At 40.9% G+C, this 19,472-nt stretch overlaps 1 protein-coding gene across 1 annotated transcript; it reads left to right on the forward strand.

Moving 5' to 3' along the window:
• Positions 1 to 4,828: 4,828 nt before the first annotated feature.
• Positions 4,829 to 7,816, forward strand: zic5 (zic family member 5 (odd-paired homolog, Drosophila)). The gene is made up of 2 exons (XM_041057392.1): positions 4,829 to 5,894; positions 7,377 to 7,816. Exons 1-2 carry the CDS (start codon positions 4,853 to 4,855, stop codon positions 7,814 to 7,816), a joined length of 1,482 nt encoding a protein of 493 aa, XP_040913326.1. The 5' UTR covers positions 4,829 to 4,852.
• The last annotated feature ends 11,656 nt before the right edge of the window (positions 7,817 to 19,472 follow it).

The raw sequence follows: 19,472 nt of genomic DNA on the forward strand, positions 1-19,472 counted from the left end.
GGTGTACAGGCGAAAGGAAAGCGACAAGAGAGAGGAGCGAACATGGTTTTGTTGTTTATGTTTCGTAGGTGCCAAGTTGTAATATGTATAAAAGATTTTTAAAATATGGCATTTGATGAGACAAAATAAGATTGGAGAGAGAGAGAGCTATTTAGATCAGGAGGGAAAAATATATAATAGATTATGAAAATGATAATTTGTTATTATTTAGGATACTTCATCTAAATATAGCGCAACAGCTTAATCTATTCTAGATTTGGAAACAAAGTACGACAGCATGATGGAAATCATCATGCTGTCGTACTATAACCTACATGGAGCCAAACTATTAAGTATACAACAATTAACCACCATCATAACTATAATTACACTATCTGCTAAGGCAAAATGTTCAGTACGCATGTCAGCATAACTGCAGAAAAAGATTCTAATTATGTGCAGGCATCCTTGCATCTATAAAGCATCATACCCTGCTTGGATATTAAATTAATTTATTTACTTAAAAGTCCACCGAGGGCGCATCAAATCTCTGTGGTAAAAACGCATAGTAAACAGTTACTGGATGAATATAATAAAGCTAAACATTTTTTTTTTGGTTATTTTTAGACACTCAGTGAAACAAGCAAAACCTCCGTTTTACACATGAATACAAATCACAATAAATTCATAAATCTGAAGCCACGTAGATCTTAAATGTTGTCATATCATAATAATCTGTTAAAGAATTAAGATTTTTCTTATATCATTCAAATCTGACGAAGCTCTTGAGCCACTTAATTCTTCACAGCTGAAAAAGCATGTGTGGCTCCATATGGAGTCCAGTGGTTTTTCACTGGTTGTGGAACCACAACTGGGCCTTTAGTGGTGCTCCAGTGCTCACACTGGCAACCACCAGTGGTTGTTGGTTCTTTTAATGGTTCCATATGTTGCTGGTTCTGCTTGCTCGGTGGTTCTCACATTCACCACACCAATTAAGTTACATGTTATGGTGGTGAACTGCGCTTAGATCCAAGTAAACCACTAGTGACCTATAAGGTCGAGCCTTTTCTGAACTCACAATAATAAAGTTTTAGCAATAAAAGTCATGTCTTCAGTTGCTATTGAGTTAGGATGTTATGGCGCTCTTTGTGAGCGTGGGTCTGTGTAATGTTTTGTTTAATTACCCAAAACGATGTCCTCAAGTAAACAATAGGCTACATCCATACAGTTTTTTTGTTTTGTTTTGTATTGTATTTACAATGTTAACTAACATTTTCTTTATATTCTTCATGGGAATATCTTCTTTTGGTTCCCATACAAGCACAAATATAACTGAAGGAGGGAAGTCTATTTAAAAAAAAAAAAAAAAAAAAAAAAAAACAAGGATTCGCTTCATTTACTGGCAACTTTCCATTACAAGCATGCACTGAATCTGCGTTCAAATGGGGATATACAGGCCATACACCACAGCTGCTCATTCAAGTACAAGTCAAAGGAAGTTTACTTACATTTTAAATCTAAAATCCCACAAGCTCCCCGGTTCCAATACACAACACAATTCTCTGCCTCTCTCAGCTCTCCGGAGCTCAGTAAACGACAAATAATGATGAAGGCGAGGGAAACGTTTTAAAACTTTTTGAAATTGTGTGTCTCTTAGCTCAGAGTGGGACAGGCTGAGCGTTGTGTGCCATTCTTCCAAGTCTATTTCGACCCGCACCACAGGAAACGCAGGAGCTGATCCAAGTTCAAAGTCACGTCTGCCGACCCCTATAAGAAGTTCTTTATTTCTCGGGAAAACCACAAAACCTTCCCCAGATAGGGAAAAAAGCAAAAGAGAATTAAAAAGAAGAAAAAAAAAATCAATCGGGTAGAGGCACATGGCTGCGGGTATTCCCTTCTGTTTGGAGAAGAAAGGGGGTCTAGCCTATTGAAAATCCCCCAAAGACCAGTATTTCAACAGGTTTTAGGAGCAGCAATACTCACTGAAACATGTCCTACAGATGTAAAATATAAATCACATGAATTATTACTCAGAATGTGATCTGAAGTTAGAGCTGACAAGTAGCCAACTGTTTTTTTTTTTTTTTTTTTTTTTTTTTTGTACGCTGGAAATGTAGCAAAGGTTATCAATGAAGTCAATACTCATGATCACATAAGGGTGCTGTGCCTGTGTATTACAATGGGGGCCAAAGGCATATTTCTCCTCTCTGTTATCTGACAATATCAATATGTTGACACACTGGAAGGTTACTTGTGTGGCTTCCGTGACCTTGTGTTTCATGGATGTTTGACCTATGACCCGTTAAGACCACATATGCTGCCCTCTTGACTCCTTTTGGTAAAATAACCCTGTTTATGACAAAGCGTCTTTGTTTTAGAGAGAGCGAGAGAGAGAGAGAGAGAGAGAGAGAGAGAGAGAGAGAGAGAGAGAGAGAGAGAGAGAGAGGTTTAAGACGTCCCCCCCTTTTGTCTCAGGCAACGACAGCTTTAGGTAATTTGGAAACCATAAGTCCATAGTTTGAGTTTCTCTTTCTTACTTTAGATATTTTTAAGATTGCATGTAATTTAAATCCATTTCAAAGCTTATGACATTTCAAAACATGAAAAATGAAGGAAAAAATATCATCAAACGTGTTATTCTTGTTGATTTTGTCGGTTTATAGATTAGGTCCCATTTAATGGAACAGGGCCCTTTAAACAAATCATAAACAATGCACCCACTGCTCCTCTGTGTTTTATGGGTTTCCAGAAGCTCTCACTGGAGCAGGGCATATTTTATTTATATTAAAAAATAAATTAAAAAAAATAAAAATAAAAATTTAATAAATCTGTAAGGCAACGGGACAGGACACACATACGGTCACGGGTGGTGATTTTTTTTTTTAAGTAAATTTCAAATTCTGATAAAAATACAAATAAGACACGGGTATGTCGGTCGGGCAGGTAAATTAAAAAAAAAATAAATAAAAATGAGCAGCTGTTAATTAATAGAGGAGCAGGCAGAAATACTCTCAACACCAGTGCAGAAAGACGAATGAAACGATCTCGTTTGACTGTCAACTCTTTTTAAAATATTTTTTTTTTATGAGACCACGTTGTCTTATATGTCAAATTTAGAAGTTTCTGACATAAAAAAGTTCATAAATCAGTTTCATCAGAGGAGCACGTGCAACAGGCCCATAACATGTAAACTCCCCCTCTCTCTCTTACACAATGCAAATCCATTATATATATATATATATATATATATATATATATATATATATATATATATATATATATATATATATATATATATATATATATATATATATATATATATAGTTTTTTTTCTTTAAAGTCCAGCTCCTGTTCAAGTTACTAAAACTTTGCACTACAAGATGACCTGATGGTTTGAAGTTTGAGTCTAGCTATAACATCGATTGGAAAGGTGTCCGAATTAAGACATATCAATGACAGATACACGTCCTGCTGTCAACAGGGACTACTCATATTACGTGAACTTAAACAGAGTTTAACAAGTGTGTCCCAAACTCATTATAACCAAAGATCACAAACATTGATAAATAATGTTTCGTTTATTTGCTGAAAAAAATGTATGACAGCTTTTGCAGGACCTGCCAAGGAACTCACTCAAATAAAACGATAGATTACGCTGTAATACTCTTGTCTTAGTTTACTATTGAAGGTTCTTAACTCTCGCAAAGATCTGCCTTAAATTGTAATGACTGTCAGCACGATTCAAATTATTTTAATGGGAATTTTTATTGGGGCTTTATGAAAAATGTCTGAAGAAGTAAACATGTAAGACATTTTATTGGTTTTCCTAACTTCAGCATTATATTATGATTGGGATGACAGCCCGCACAACCCAAAACCCCATTTAAAGCTTTTTTTTTTTTTTAATTCAAGTGCAGACGTAATGTTAGGCTATACAATTCAACATACGAAGAGAATGAATCATATCCATATAATACTAATGATGATTAATAACCGCTACCGGGAGAATAGAGAAAGAAACACCTTAAAAAAACTGTAGAGCTATTCCTCGGTTGCTATCTTGGTTTTATTTATTTGTTACTGTATTACATTTTTTCAGTAAAATATTTTGCATAATTTAGCAATTCAATGCCTTTCCACAGGTGCGCCCTTGCCATCTTGCAGTTTCCTGACAAATCATGTTATGTCTTAGGAGCTGCATGTTGTCCAAATGCTCATCGGTAACTACAGAATGTCCAAATACCAAATACATAAAGTTTGACTGATCAACGATGTCTATATTAAACATCTATACGTGGTCACATGCTTTACACAAGTCACAGACAACCACGCACTAGACTCGTGCTTTACTTTCTTTATTTTTTTTTCCATCTATGGCGACATGAAATCAGTGATAAGACACTTGGACAGACCAAACCAGGGATAAACTAGGCTGCGCTTATCACATAAACTGACATTTCGGTCAACCACATGCGCCGGCACCAGTAAACAGAAAGCCGCGCAAACAGAACTGCTGGTAACTCCGTGAGTACAACTTTTTGGAGTCAACAGCGATAAAGAGAGTGAGGGGGCGGAACCCTGCTGAGCCCCTGCGCTGAACGACAGCCAATCGCTTCGTTCTCCTAACTGCCAGTCACCGAAATCCGTCCAATACCCGCAGTGCGATTTCTAAACTGTATTCCCCACTGTGTCCTCCAACTGTTGTATGTTCTGCCAATCGCTTGAGGACAGAGTGGGAAAAGGAGCAAGCAGAGTTAGAAGCCGGACAAAAGAACTTATAGACCCCTTATATACATATTTTCCTAATGTTTTAGAGAGCGTGGTGTGGTGAAAAACAATTGCGGTGAGTGCGGATGGACTTGTCAGTGTAGTTATGGAACCCCCTTTAAGCAAGAGGAATCCAGCGATAAGATTAGCGGATTTGGCAGCGACTCAACCCCTTCCTCATCAGAATATGACAGGCTTCCCGGGGCTAGGGGGGCATCACCCTCTCTCCCAACATGCCCACCTCCACCCTGGGGAGCTGGGCAACGACCCCGGAGTGGCACTCACTCCATTTGGACCAGAGCACATGGCACAGACAAATGCTCTCAAACTTAGCCCATCTCAGCACATTCAGAGCCATCCCGAAGCCCAGACCGCGGCATCTTTCACTTCTGCTCAGACCACAGTTGGTTTCCCCGTGGCTCACCCCCACTCAGGCTACTCAAGCAGCAGGGACTTCATCCTCAGGAGAGAACTCTCAGCCTCTGCTATGCATGCACTTGGCGACCAGCATAGTTCCGCCTCCTCCCCTCATCACCATGGCATGTTCATCTCCCCAACAGGTGCTTATGGGCACACGGAAAGTGGGGCCCATTCACTTTTTACTGGACTTCACGACCAGGCGTCCCCAGGTGCCCACCACCATGCCCTCAATGGGCAGATGCGCCTGGGTATACCGGGGGACATTTACGGCAGGCCAGAGCACTTCGGGCACAGGCCAGAGCACTATGGACCCTCTTCTCTCCACAGCTACAACTCCATGAACCTCAATGTGAACATCGCTTCTGCTCCTCACGGAGCGACGGGGGCGTTTTTAAGATACATGCGGCAGCCCATAAAGCAAGAGCTAATCTGCAAATGGATTGACCAGGAGCAAAGTCAAAAAAAGCCCTGCTCTAAAACTTACAGCACCATGCACGAACTGGTCAACCACGTCACCGTGGAGCATGTCGGGGGACCGGAGCAGAGCACCCACGTCTGTTTTTGGGAAGAATGTCCACGGGAAGGAAAGGCTTTCAAAGCGAAGTACAAACTGATAAATCACATCCGAGTTCATACGGGAGAAAAGCCCTTCCCGTGTCCTTTCCCGGGTTGTGGAAAAGTGTTCGCTCGATCGGAGAATTTAAAGATTCACAAGAGGACTCACACAGGTCAGTAATTGTAATTGTGTAGAACTTGCATTCGGCGATCTGAAAAATGTCACTTGATCGCAGAGCATGATCGTCTCTCCGTGGCGACCTTGTTTTACTATTCAGATCCTAAACGGATGGACAGTGCGATGGTGCGTAATTGCGCGCACAAGCGAGAAAAGGTACATTTATTCAGTGATTTATTTGTATAGTGAGTAAATGTGTTTCATTTCCTGTCTTAAATATAAACTTTTTTACTCACCGAGACGCCTGCAGTAGGCGTGAGAGGATTAGGGCATATGATTTGTAAAACGTGCTTACGTACATGCAGGACAACTCGCGTAAATGTAATTATCTTCAGGCGTAGGACGTTTACGCAGAAGCCTAGTTTATATATCGACCAGTCTATGCACATGGTCCACGATATCTTAACATATGCCGGATTTGTTGAGTTTAAACACTGGTTTTCCGTTAACCATCAGGAGTATGAGCCACAGGCTACAACCTCTGAGCTGCTGTCAGTAGAGAAATATAACCTATCCGAGAATATTGTCCAAACAAAACAACTGCGTCATGGTGAAGTGTTGGGACAGAGTTACAGAGACCTTAAAATTCAAGATAGTGAGTCTGTGAGACAGTGGATAGAAAAACGTTCCACTACGTTAAAATGACCCTTTTTTTTGGTGTTTTTATTCCGGCTAGGAGTCCTGTTTTGGCAAAAAAAAAAGCGCCTAATTTTGGCTTCGTGCCACCAGCAGAGATAGGCCTCTACACCTTAATGAATAACGTTAAATCCCGAGGGAAATAAATAAGTAATCTACCAAAAACATAAGTCAGCAGAGAGTCCAGGTTACACCTTCTTACTGTTTATGATTTTGACAATGCACACTGCACTCCAATCCAAAATTTTTACATGTATGCACATGGTAGGCTATAAATCTGAAGAAGCATGTTTTTCATTTGTGTGTGTGTGTGTGTGTGTGTGCGCCCGCGCGCGCCCGCGTGCGTGTGATGAGTTATAGCAGAGTCCAGCATAGTACATAAACGGCTCCTGGTGGTCTCCTGAGTGCCCCCCACCCCCCACATACACACATACATGTAACCAGAAGGCCTAAAGGCATGTTACACGTGTTCACACAGGAAAATGCTTTGGACAAGTGGGTGTGGAGTTGTGTCTCTATAGTAGATGCTTAGTGAAAAAGCTGTGCTGAAGAGAAAGCCCCAGAGGAAAAGCACAGGCTGCTACACAGAGCAGTTAATGAGAAATTGCCTTCATGATGTATTTATTTAAGGTGATATGCTGAGAAGCTGTGGCTCATTAAGTTATATGGCATGACTGTAAAGAGGCTGTATACCCAAATGGAAAATGAATTCTCAGTTCTAATCTTCTGATGTGTGTAAAAATGTAAAATCCCATTGTAGAGACTTTTCCATAACAGTGGGTGAGGCTGTGACATTATTGCACATGGCACTGACAATATCTGTTTCTTTTTTTTCCCCAAGGAGAGAAACCTTTTAAGTGCGAGTTTGACGGTTGTGACAGAAAATTCGCCAACAGCAGCGACCGGAAGAAGCACTCTCACGTCCACACCAGTGACAAGCCTTACTACTGCAAAGTCCGTGGCTGTGACAAATCCTACACACATCCGAGCTCGCTGCGGAAGCACATGAAAGTGCACTGCAAGTCCCCGCCGCCCCCTTCCACCAACGTCACCTACATTTCCTCCACAAACCCACTTGGAGACCCTCTTTCGCCCAACTCCGAGCCGCACAGGAACCGCTCTGCGAACCTCTCCCCTCAGGTGACCAACCTCAACGAGTGGTATGTGTGCCAGGGGAGCGGAGGACCCAACCACCTCCACACCCCCTCCAGCGATGTGCCAACGTCTGATTCAGACGATGAGGACTCTTTCAGAAATTCAGATCCGAGGACAATGCTCTGATGCCCCGTTTACAACCACGTGACTGTCAAACTCGTCATCTAGTTGACCCATTAAAGTGCGTAGATCCATGCTGGCCCGTGCGTTTGGGATATCGATCAATTATTTTCACTGTAGTATTATTAAACGACTGCGCTAAACGCAGTTAATACACATTTATGGTGGATGCAACGCAGGGCTAAGTACAGGAGGAAGAAATGCCTGTGACATGACCCTTGACCTTTCTCTTTCCTAAAATGTATATCATAATTGACTAAATAAAACATCCAACTATAACAATGAGAACTGAAATTAAAATTTAAAAATCCCTGCTTCTTTGTTGAGAGGACCAAAAATTTTAAAGTGAACCAGTTTCTGATCAGAACTTTTTACAATGAATCTTTTTTCTTTCTTTTTTTCTTTGACAAAACTAATATGCAGGGTTTAATTAACTGCATGTCTAAAGACTCAACTGGTGCCCTGAAGTGACATCTTTCATGTGACCTCCCATCATCCCCTTGCAGTTTAATAACTGGGCTGCTATCAATCACTGTCATATTCTAGACATTCAAGGTAAATAAATGGTACAGCTTCTAACACCATAAACAGCAACAAATAGCTAATGGACTAAATGTAGTGGCTAGGGTTGAGGCTTTTTTATTTCACGTGATTTCTCTAAGGTGTGGTACAAACTTTGATAAACCAATAAGGAAAAAAAGAAGAGGCAAACATCTGGGTGTCTTAAGGGTTCTCATTTACCTTTTCAGATTTATACAATACATGTGTTTGGATGGAATTTTGTAATATTTAAGAACTATTTAAGACTATATTTTATGCACAAAATACAAGTGTTATGCTCGTTGAAGAGTATGAGTAAGTCCCTTGAGACCCTAAATGTCTACACTGACAGGCTTTGACCCTGTAGGATTTGTATATATGTAACTGTGCTGATGCTTGTGAATGTTGTGTAGTTTTAATTACAAAAAAAAAAATGTTGTTTTGTACATTGTAATTTATTTGCTGGTATCAATGTTGTACTGGAATTACAGAAACACCAAAGAATAATAATATCAGTTTTGGTGATGTGTAGTACCCTGCTGATGTTTTTTTTTTGAAGTTTGAAAACTTTGGTTCAACTTTTTTCAGTTTTTAATAATTGTGTTCTGTAAAAGAAGAAAAAAAATTACTTGAATAGGCTGTGTAATGTGAAAAGTCCTTTTCTCGCATGCCTTTTGTAGTGATCTGTCTTTTTGAGGTGCATGGTGCCGTTGGACATGATGGATAAAAAAAAAATAGATGAATCAGCTATGATTGTGCAGACCCTTGATGTTTAATTATAAATTATATTTACAATATAAACATCTTGCTAAAAAATAATTAAAAAAATATCAGGACATATACAGTATATAATTGACAAGTGTCAAATCATCATGGACTGTGACTGAATTTGATTAACGAGGGTTTTGAACATCAGAAAATTTTACAAGATATAAATGGATTGTTAATACATACATTCAGCTGGACTCTACTACTTTTTGTAAAATGTATTTTAGGAAGCTGTACCTTGCCTGTTAAACGATTACGTTTTTTTATGTGAACTGTAAATAAGAGTGAACAAAACAATATCAGTGTCACCTCAAATGAAAAAGTAGAAGTAGCTCTGTTCACTTCTTATCCCGACAATTCTATAAAATAACCACTGTTATCTCAGAATTGGGCCTAACGGGCCAAGGAGGCTGGTATAAACTAATCACTGAGCTAATGGGAAAACTTATAGCCCCCTGATGGCGCTACCTCTGAAAGGCGCGACAGCACAAAGCAGCCGAGGCATGAATCATTCATGGGAAAAATAAAAGATAAAAGATATCTGACAATAAGCGAGGCCTTGTATAGAGTGTATAAAACAAGTTCCCCCTCTTATTTCCTCCATTAAAACGCACAATCTCACTTTCAAAGAGTTGCCTGTCCAGTCTATAGAATTAAAATTGACCAACGCGAGTCCTGCACCACTTCAAAGGCTGCAGCTTCTGCTAGGAAGGCTGGGCGCTTTGACAGTCTTCATGGTGCGTTAGGATTTCTATGGCAATTGGGTAGTGAGACGCTCACATCAGAATATGTCTGGTTGAAAAACACTAACTGCCACTAAATGAACTACAATCAAAGCACAGGGTGCACCCTCTCCAGAAAATGTGTGTTACCACAAATACACCTTTTGGCAGGTAGATGACACACAAGCTGTAGACAGTCTAGTTGCATTTGCCCAGTGAGAACTGGAGAAAAAAAAAAAAGAAAGAAAGAAAAACAAAAAAGGGGAAGTTTTTGCAAATTGATGCCTTGTAACAAAATCTAAAACACACACTGATTATTCTGAGCTTCCACGCTGCATCAATTAAGACACACTTGACTCAGGTCAAACAGGAGGATGCTGGGATTGTGGCTATAAAACGCACACACTTAATCAGCACTGGAGTGAAAACAATCTCAAATATTAACCAGATTTAACAACCTAAGAAAAGAACCACTTCACTTAATAAAAAAGTCCAACTCTGACATAGGGCACTTATCAATTTTATAGCTCCTTCTAAGGATTTCTAAAAAAACAAAAAAAAAAACAAAACAAAAACAAACACAAACAAACAAACAAACAAACAAACAAAAAAAACAAAAACCACTTAATCTGCTGCTTCATTCAAAGTATGAGAACGTGCGGTCCTCCTCTCATTTTGTGCGTGGACTTTTATAGGAGAAAGGGCCTTAAGAGTAGCCTGCTCTTGTAGGTCCTGTTTGGAAACAAGTGCTCAATGAATGTTGCAAAATAAACACGATGAAAAATAACCAGAGACAGTTCCTTCGGCATTAAAAGGAGGGGGACTTAATAAAAGGAGTGAAGCAGTCACCCTTCAGTGAGAAACGCTTTGAAGTAGAACTTATTATCTGAGAAATACTTTTTGGTTGTCCTAACGACGCTGCTGAATGGGAAAGGCACTCCTTTGTCAGCGATTTGTTCTCCTTTAGTGGGATGCCCGTGGAAATCACTTACATGGGCCACCTTAACATACTGCCTGCAAATCAGTAACTGGCAGAGTCAGACATGCAGACGCCACTTTGGAGAGGACAAAGCAAAAAGTCGCAGTGAAAACGCCGCTGCCTCTCAATTGCGCCCTTTAAAGGGGTTGAATGATAATTTCTCAGACGAGCGTAGAACCAAAACAAATGCCGTCTTGTCAGACTTTACAAGCATTATCCATCTCCTGAATGCTGTTGGCACAATGCGCACGAAAATGGCTCGTGAAGTGATCATTTCGGTCACAAAAGTTAAGAGTCTCTGTTAAAAATGCGCATCGTTTGATCCAAGCACCTGCGCCTCAGATGGCAGCGTGCTTGGCTCACCTTGACACCAACAGAGAGGTGTTCAGTTATAGGAAGAATAGGGGAAAGGGGGGGGGTCATATCTTGTATTTTTTATTTAACTTTAGTTTTAATTTTTGTGAACAATAAAGCAGTTGTGGAGGAGCAACCGGACCCCCACCCCCCCACCCACACCCAGATATCAAGTACAGCAGAACAGCAGCACCTTGTGACAGCTTTGGCTCTTTTTCGCTCAGTCGCAACATTAAATCAAACCTCCTAAACAGGACACGCGAAAACTAAGAATCGACTGATTCTTAGAAATAAGAACACGAAGTGTGGGTAAATAAATATTTTAGTTCAGCTGGTGTTTTAGAGAAGAGTAGAATATATTTAGCAAATTTATTCTCATCTAGTGAAGTTACAGCAGGATATGATCAACACCGTTCTCAAGCAGGGGCCCATTTTTAAGGGGGAAACTGTTTCCTTGGTTTTTTTAATGTTGCCATGTTGGTCAAGATTTTGCTGCTACTTTTCACTTTACCCCCCGAATCCACTGAATAATGGACAAGTTAAGAAAACACGGTTTGGGTAAAATGACTCTAAATTATTTGTACACTGTCAAACTTGTACCGTGAAACCAAACAGTGATCTGAGCTGATTCCAAATAATTACTGCTAATACGTTTAACATTAAAGCGTGTCTTTGCCACAGGGGCACACACCTGTTTGTCTGCCCAAGTCTAAACTTTCTCACAGTGTGAAGGCTCCGTTGTTCAGATTCTCCTTTTCTTACAAACACACCAGTTTAACGGCCACATATTTGCCATCCAGGCATTATGCCAACCCTTTCCGAGCTCCCTACCTGGCTACAATCTTAAGTTTCATGATCAAGTCAGGAAAACAACGCGGTCCAGTTGCTGCTGTACCTCTCCCGGTTAACTCGAGACTCTCAACTCCAAGACTGCCTTCGGAGCTGATTTTTCTTTCAAGCAAAGCGCATAGACTGAACTTTATTCTGCTCTGCGAACAGGCAGCACAGATTTGCAGTAGACTACATGTACTCCAGCCCGCAGGGAACAATTTAGCAGAAAGTTAAAGGAGCGGCTCAAAACTTCTGTATTTCGAGGAGAAGAACGACCCCCCCGTATCGCGGATGGTGAAAGCTGAGGGGATTGGGGAACTGTAAATTCTTTGTCCGGTTTTACACTCGGGCTGTCGGACGTCTGCAGGGGGAATGTCGCTCCTCTCCAGCGCAACTTCAGCAGCTGTGGTTTCACCTATTAGCCCCGATGTCTTTCCCAAAGGAGTGCGGGAGTTAAACATCTGACAATGGGCACGCCGTGGGGTTACTCGGCTGACCTGTACTTGGGTTTAGTTTCATAGGAGCTTCATTAAATCAATTACCCAGTGAGCACATCATGATTTTTGTATTTTCATAACTCAGATATGTTTTTCCTTCTTACGTTTCGCCCATTCGAGCAGCCTTTGGACATGATGGTGTCTTGCAGGTTCAGGCGCTTCTACAATTAAATGTAATCATAACCCGCCTAGCACTGTCTATTGTGGAGAAAAATGGTTTATTCTTGCTCTGACATTTACACTGTGTCCTTTCTAACTTTCTATCTAAAGTTAAGTGGCAGTAAGATAGAATTCCAGCAGTCAGCACAGCTTACCATCGTCCTTCTGTATGAAAATTCAAAACGTGTTGCTTTAATTTATTTGATTAAATTTAATAAAAATCAATATTAGAGCGTTTCACATGAGCCAAGGCATGATTAAAATATTTTTCTTCAAAATATCTTCAAAAACATTTGAACTCATTTGGCATCCTTTGAATTAGTGTTTTTCATGTAAAAATAAAAATAATAAAATAAAGGTAGAAGTACAGAAAATACCTTCATAAAGAGAAAGAGATTAAAGAAAAATAGGCTATGGAAAATTACAATAAAGGTGCCAACAGGTATGTCTCTGTTAAAGACAACAAATGTGTCCATATTTACAATATTAGCACTAAAAAAATATTTCATGTGCCAACTTGAATTATATATTTTATATTTTCAACACGTCAATAGAATAGTAATCTGTTATTTTATATTGGTCCTCACTGTCATAATAAGCACTTTGTTATTTACATTGTCCCATAATGTGTTGATGATCTCTGACATGACAGGTTAGTGTAACACCAGAGAGTCATAATTACAAAATTCAAACTAAATCATTTAGGGATCAGGTTACTTAACTGATTTTCTAACTTGTCACGTGTATCACGGCTACTTTACAGCCACGCACAGCTACTCAGAAGAGCATGATACATCACTCAGAAACTGACATAATATCTGGTGGCTCAGTAACATCTGTGGGGGTAGAGACTTGGTGCCGATCCAAAGCCCCATCCCAGGACTGGGAGCCACTCCAAGGCAGTAGGTGAGGAGAGCAAGGTCGTCCACGGACAACCGCATGAGCCAGGCCCTACTACCTGGCCCTCGTATAGCCCACCGGCTAGAAAGTAGAAACTAAAGTGCAGATAAGCGTGAGCAAGCTGCCCCAGTAGTCTCTTATTGAATGACAGGGCTTTCCTAAAAGCCTCTAAATGCAGGATGTAGGCTTCAGCGTACTTGGAAACTGGGGCTGAGCGGGTGGAGGGAAATGGTGAACTATATACTCTATCGAAGGGGACCAGATGGACTTTGTAGTGTAGGATATTTTGACTTGTGCCAGGGATGATTCTGCTTACAAGGTACTTTAGACTGAACTAAAAGAAACAGCTTCATCTCTGGCACACAAAGATCATCCTGTATGACTTTAAATCTGTTTCAGGTAGTTTAAAATAAGCATGTTGTTTTGTAAAAGGCTGTTTTCAAGTATATGGGCAGAGATCCAAATACTGCATTGCATTTCTCATGATAAGTAGACATATCAGCTCCATAATACAGTCTAGCTTTCACATGTTGTTATTGAAAATAGGGTGATACTTATAAACTACCCTGGGACAAAATACCAGATTGAGGCCTTTGTTGATTTCTTTGTATATAAGGGATTACTTTCACCAACATAATCCTGGGTGATTAAATTTAAATCCATGTATCTCCTTCCTTTTCAACCTAACATATCTGAAAAACCTATCTATGATTGATCAAAATGATTTCAAAAGCATAGTGCCAGTCCACCATTCTAATCCACCCCTACTCTGCTTCTTCTTTCTTACCATAACTCTCTCCATTGTGGCCAGAGATTTGTATCAGTACCAGATTTGCGCAGAACTATCGCGTCTGCAACATCAGAAGGCTGACCCTGAATGCATCTGGTTTTATTGCAGAAAAGGTCAGCATTTAGTGTGGGGGGAAATCATTCTATCACAGCTGGGGAGAAGGGGGCATCCTTGGAAAAGAAAGTGGAAGAAAAGGAAGAGGGCTGTGTCCAGGTAAGGAGAGAGGGAACACGAGCGGAGTGAACTCAAGATTCAGTCTTGTTAATAAAAGAAAGACAAGGGGCCATCTGTGCCAGCAGCAGATAAGGGTGCTACTCTTGCTCTGCCTATGAACATCTGACTGGATTCACATAGCTGAGCCACTGTACGTTCATCATGAGCAAACTGGTGAAGTTGGTTACCAATCATCCTCAGCTTCCAGTCTCCCTGTAGGAGCTCTAATCCAATGTGATAAACCAGTGCACTAGCAGCAAAGTATCCAGTGTGGAGGCACCACTGCCTCCTCAACCATGTAGAGCCAAGACCTCCCTCTGACTTCATGGAGGTGCCTGCGTGGATCCCAAACATCACAAGCCTCACACCCATTCTCTTTAACAAGACTTGGGTTTGGCAATGACAGATACGGCTCTGGATGAGCAGAAGAAAATGTGGTGTCTTGATGTTTCCAACTGACCAGGGATAAGCCAGAAAGGAAATATGGCTGGATAGGCAATGAGATTGAGATATGGGGTCTCCATCTGACCGATGGCTTCAAAGAGATGTGGCTTTGGTCTGCTGAGGCCCCAGATGAGGCTTAAGACATAAATGATTGAATACTAAGATGACCTATGGTATCAATAATGTCCAGGACACACCACTTCATCCCCTTTTTCCAGTCCTTACTTTGCTTCGTACTACAGAGTAGGTGTTTGGTCCTAGTGTTGATGAAATTATATTTAAGAAACAATAACATGAAAAGTGTTGAATCAAAGAAATCCCAACCTCTCCACTTCACCTAAGGACATAAGCAGCCGAGCTCTTTTACTTGCTGTGAAGATACTGATGACAGCCATAATGTGTCTGGTTGTCCCACAGGACACTTAGCTCTGGACTGTCCCAATCACAAGACTAATTGTATAATTAGGCCAGCTCCATTGGGGACGGGCACCTTTTGGCCCTTTGCAGACACTTGCCATGGTAAATGACAGTATATCTCACAAACTATCAAAGCTTATCCATCTTAGTGACATTAAAACCTTGAGAGATGGCCATATTTTATTAACATGACTGATAGTTCACCAAAAATCTAAAATACAAGCTGTAACTCTCAAGAGAGGCGTATTTATCACCTAATGTGCGGACATTATAAATGTCTGCTATTTACATAGGCTAATTTTCTTAGTTTCAGGAAAATTACTTATTTTATTTAAGTCTGATTTTATATTTTATAGCAGGTATTTGAATGTAAGCTGTAAGCATCTGGACTGTGAGAAGGCCAGCCAGGAGATTAAGTATTCATCACTTCAGTGGGAGGCTGCAGAGTGGTGCTTTTCTAACAGAAGTGAATTGGTCCTGAGGAGCAATGCAAGGGCCCCACCTCCGGAACAGACATGGAGACTCCTTATTTCCCTACTACAGCCCCCTCCTTAGATTTTCAGCATCACCATGCACATCATTATCGTTGTCAAAAGTTGTGCGTGGAGTATGAACTCTGGGTGATGGGAGCTGTGGCAGGCGCTGCCCGCGGGGGAGTCAGGGAAGAGGAGGGGTGACGCGCAGGTGTCTGTGCTTCAATTCTGACCGGCCGTGGCGAGGTTAGGACACTTCTCCATCCAGGAGGGCCCCATAGGTGCCCTCATTACGCAGGCCCCTGTAGCACCGAGCGGCGTGCGCATGGAGAGGAGAGGTGCGACTCCTCACGCTCAAAGTCTACCTCTCCCACCTGGCCTCTGTCGACTGTCTGTCACAGCTGCTATAGGGAAGACCCCCAATATGAATTATAATAAGCATAATAACAAACCCCGTGGTTGCTGAAAAACTGAAAGGGTATTGGAAATGGCGCATTATTAGAACCAAATAGGCAAGCATCAATTTCCCAACGCCTCTGAGATGTCACACAGCTACACTGAGTGCAATAAACTGAGTCATCACTTTAAAAGTAAGCTATACAATAAACAAGTCTAATCCGTCTCTGAGCTTTTTTTCCCCCGTTCAACTGTAACATAATCCGCTCCAACAAGAGTTTTAAAAAATCCCAGATTCTCCTCATTTAATCCTTTCTAACACCATCTTGGCTACATATCCCCTCGTCATATTTTATAATGAATGCCTGAAAAGTATGTTAAACAATGAAGTTTCTCCAAACTTCCACGCTGCACACTGTGACCGAGATTCAAAGGGCAAGTGGTGCTTCATTAACCGTATCCCCATTTACTTTTGATCCCCCCCGAGTCTCAGAGAGAGCGGATTAATGTCAATTACCTGTCATTTTACAACACCTACAATATGTTATGTCGGCTCGGATTCAAAAGAGAATTTTTTAAATTTTTATTTCAATTCCGAACTTTCGGGTATTGTAAGAAAAGAAAAAAAAAACTTTAGGTGCGGTTGCATTTTCTGGATGATTGTTGATTTTGTTTAACTGTTTTCTACTTCTACAAAATTTCTTCTCGAAATGCGGTGTGCCGTCACAAAATGGGGATAAGGGGCGAGGGGTAAGAGGTGAGGAAAACTGAGGACAGAATGTTATCTGTCATTATTAATAAAGGGCGCGGGCCTAATCTGCTTAAACCATTTAAACAAACGACTAATTAGGCGCACTTTAACTGTCCAAAAATTGTGTATAATTGTTTCCCAAATCCCATTTAGCAGGCTGCTGGATTCAAGGCTGGATTCAAGGCTGCTTCTTGGATTACAAGAAGTTTTAACTATTTAACAAAATAATGAATAGACGCCTAGATGCCGTTTATTTATGTTGTTTCAATAAGGTCTTCTTGCCAACACAAACTAATAACTGTCACCGGCTCAGTAAAGGTGATTCCTCTTCAAAGACCTAAATTAATGGACTTCTATGCACGATGACCGTACTAAACAAAAAGCCAGAGCACCGGACAAAGAAAACACCATCCAGCTCGAGGACCAATGAGGGGTTTCTTTCACTTTTCAATCACTTTTAGTCGTGCCCGGGATTAAGAGAGGGCTCTTGACTCTCTCTTTCACACAAAAACCAAGAGTGCTTGTCAGCAACTTGAAGGAAAAAGGAAGAGAATAATACGTGAGTCCAGGGTTATCGTGTTTAATTGGATTAGATGGTGTCATGTTGAAGTCCGGAGCATGACAAACAAGAGATAGAAGGCAAGGCAGGATAAATACATCCTTAGCCAACTAAAAGATTTCATGAAACAAAATATTAAACAGTATTTTGTTCTCTTTCTTTCTTTTTTAAAATGTTGATAGAAATTTGTTTTTATATCTCATTCATAGAGATGGGGCAATATCTCATTCATGGAAATGGTTAACGTCTTGGTGTCCCTCCGTAAAAAGAAGTGAAACACGCTCAGCCTGACAACTGTGGTACTTTAGAGGTTTATGTTTTCGGGATTGTGTTGTTGGCTGTGTGCTGCGCTGATCTGTGCGTCCAGCAGCGGCAACAATAACAAGGTGCGCGCAGCTGTGTGTGCAGGTGCGCGGCCTCCACCTGCTCAACGGCACAGAGAGGGAGAGGGAAAGGGGGAGGAAGGGGAGGAAGAGAGAGAGAGAGAGAGAGAGAGAGAGAGAGAGAGAGAGAGAGAGAGAGAGAGAGAGAGAGAGAAGGAGGCCGGTGCACATCAAAAGCCTGGTTTTCGATTGTGCACTGAAATGGGAAATTATCACCGAATTCACGTCGCTGCGTCGTTCAGTTTTTAAATTTACAAAAGGAGGTTGACAGCTTTTATCGAATCAAATATAGTACAGGTCAAACGTTGATGCGAGTTTTAAGTTTAAGAGGAACGGCATAAATTTAATATTTGATTTTAAGCTTTGAATTCTGAAACCTTAAGTTGACACACCCTGTTAATGGGCTGTATCAAAAGTTCTGAATGCACCAACAAAGTCATTTGGAGTTTTTTTTTGTGCGCAATTTTGCTCAAAACCATCATCTATGAATCAGAAAACTTTGACGGTCGATGCGACTGTGGACGCGTTTATAGAGGATGCTCAGATATTGATGCCATCCAGGTAAACATGGCAGAACAAAGAGAGGAGGGAGTAGAGCAGGATCAAGGGGGCACACGGGCATGAGTGCGCGCGCACACACGCACACGCACAAACACACACACACACACACACACACACACACACACACACACACACACACACACACACACACACACATTCATTTCAAATATTTGCCTGAAAAGTTACAGCCTCACTCAGTCGAATATATCTTGCTGTATGAGAATTTGTTTCACAGAATGTGTAATCACATTTACAACAGAAGAAAAATATGCAGCCCATTCGTTTGGCGCTGGATTTACATTTTACTGCCTAATTAGCTGCTTGAGGCAGGTGTGATTTGATCTCCGTTCATCGTCTGTATGGCCGCAGACCTCCGCAGACCTGTTCATTTTACGAGGTGCTGTTACTTTTTTTCCCCCTCTCCCTTAAACTGTCTGTGTCCGCCGCGTAAACTTTCTATCGGTCTGTCTTGTCTGGTGCGTCCAGGGACGTCAAAGGACAAACAAATAAGACCCGAGCTTTTCAGTGTCGGTAGATACAGGTCCATCATTTAATTAAAGTGGGATGCTGCCAAATGTTTGCGGTAATTATGACAGATATGACAGAGATTCAGACCTACCATTTATATCACTGAAGCTGTGGATAAGAAAAAAAAAAAAAACACATGATTATGGTTTATATACTGACCATAAAATGCAAAGGGCTGGGTGTAAAACTAGAAAGTGGACTTGAAATATAATAATAAACTTGGGCTGCAGTGAAGTGGAAAAGGGGGAACTTTAAAAGAGTCAGGTCTGACGACAGATGGACACTTGAGATAAAAAAAAAAAAAAAAAAAAAAAGTTGCAGAGACTTTTTGTCGCTGTGTAACGAGTCTCATTATCATGCCACCCCTCCCCCCCACCACCTCCCCCGACACCCTTCC

This window comes from Toxotes jaculatrix, chromosome 15 (assembly GCF_017976425.1).
Source record: "Toxotes jaculatrix isolate fToxJac2 chromosome 15, fToxJac2.pri, whole genome shotgun sequence".
Lineage (NCBI taxonomy): Eukaryota > Metazoa > Chordata > Actinopteri > Toxotidae > Toxotes > Toxotes jaculatrix.

Excerpts from the sequence above, each read along its gene's own strand:
- zic5 (XM_041057392.1), top strand. The coding sequence starts at position 4,853 with ATGGAACCCCCTTTAAGCAAGAGGAATCCAGCGATAAGATTAGCGGAT. Across the intron at positions 5,895-7,376 it reads TCACAAGAGGACTCACACAG|GAGAGAAACCTTTTAAGTGC; the intron begins GTCAGTAATTGT and ends TTTTTCCCCAAG.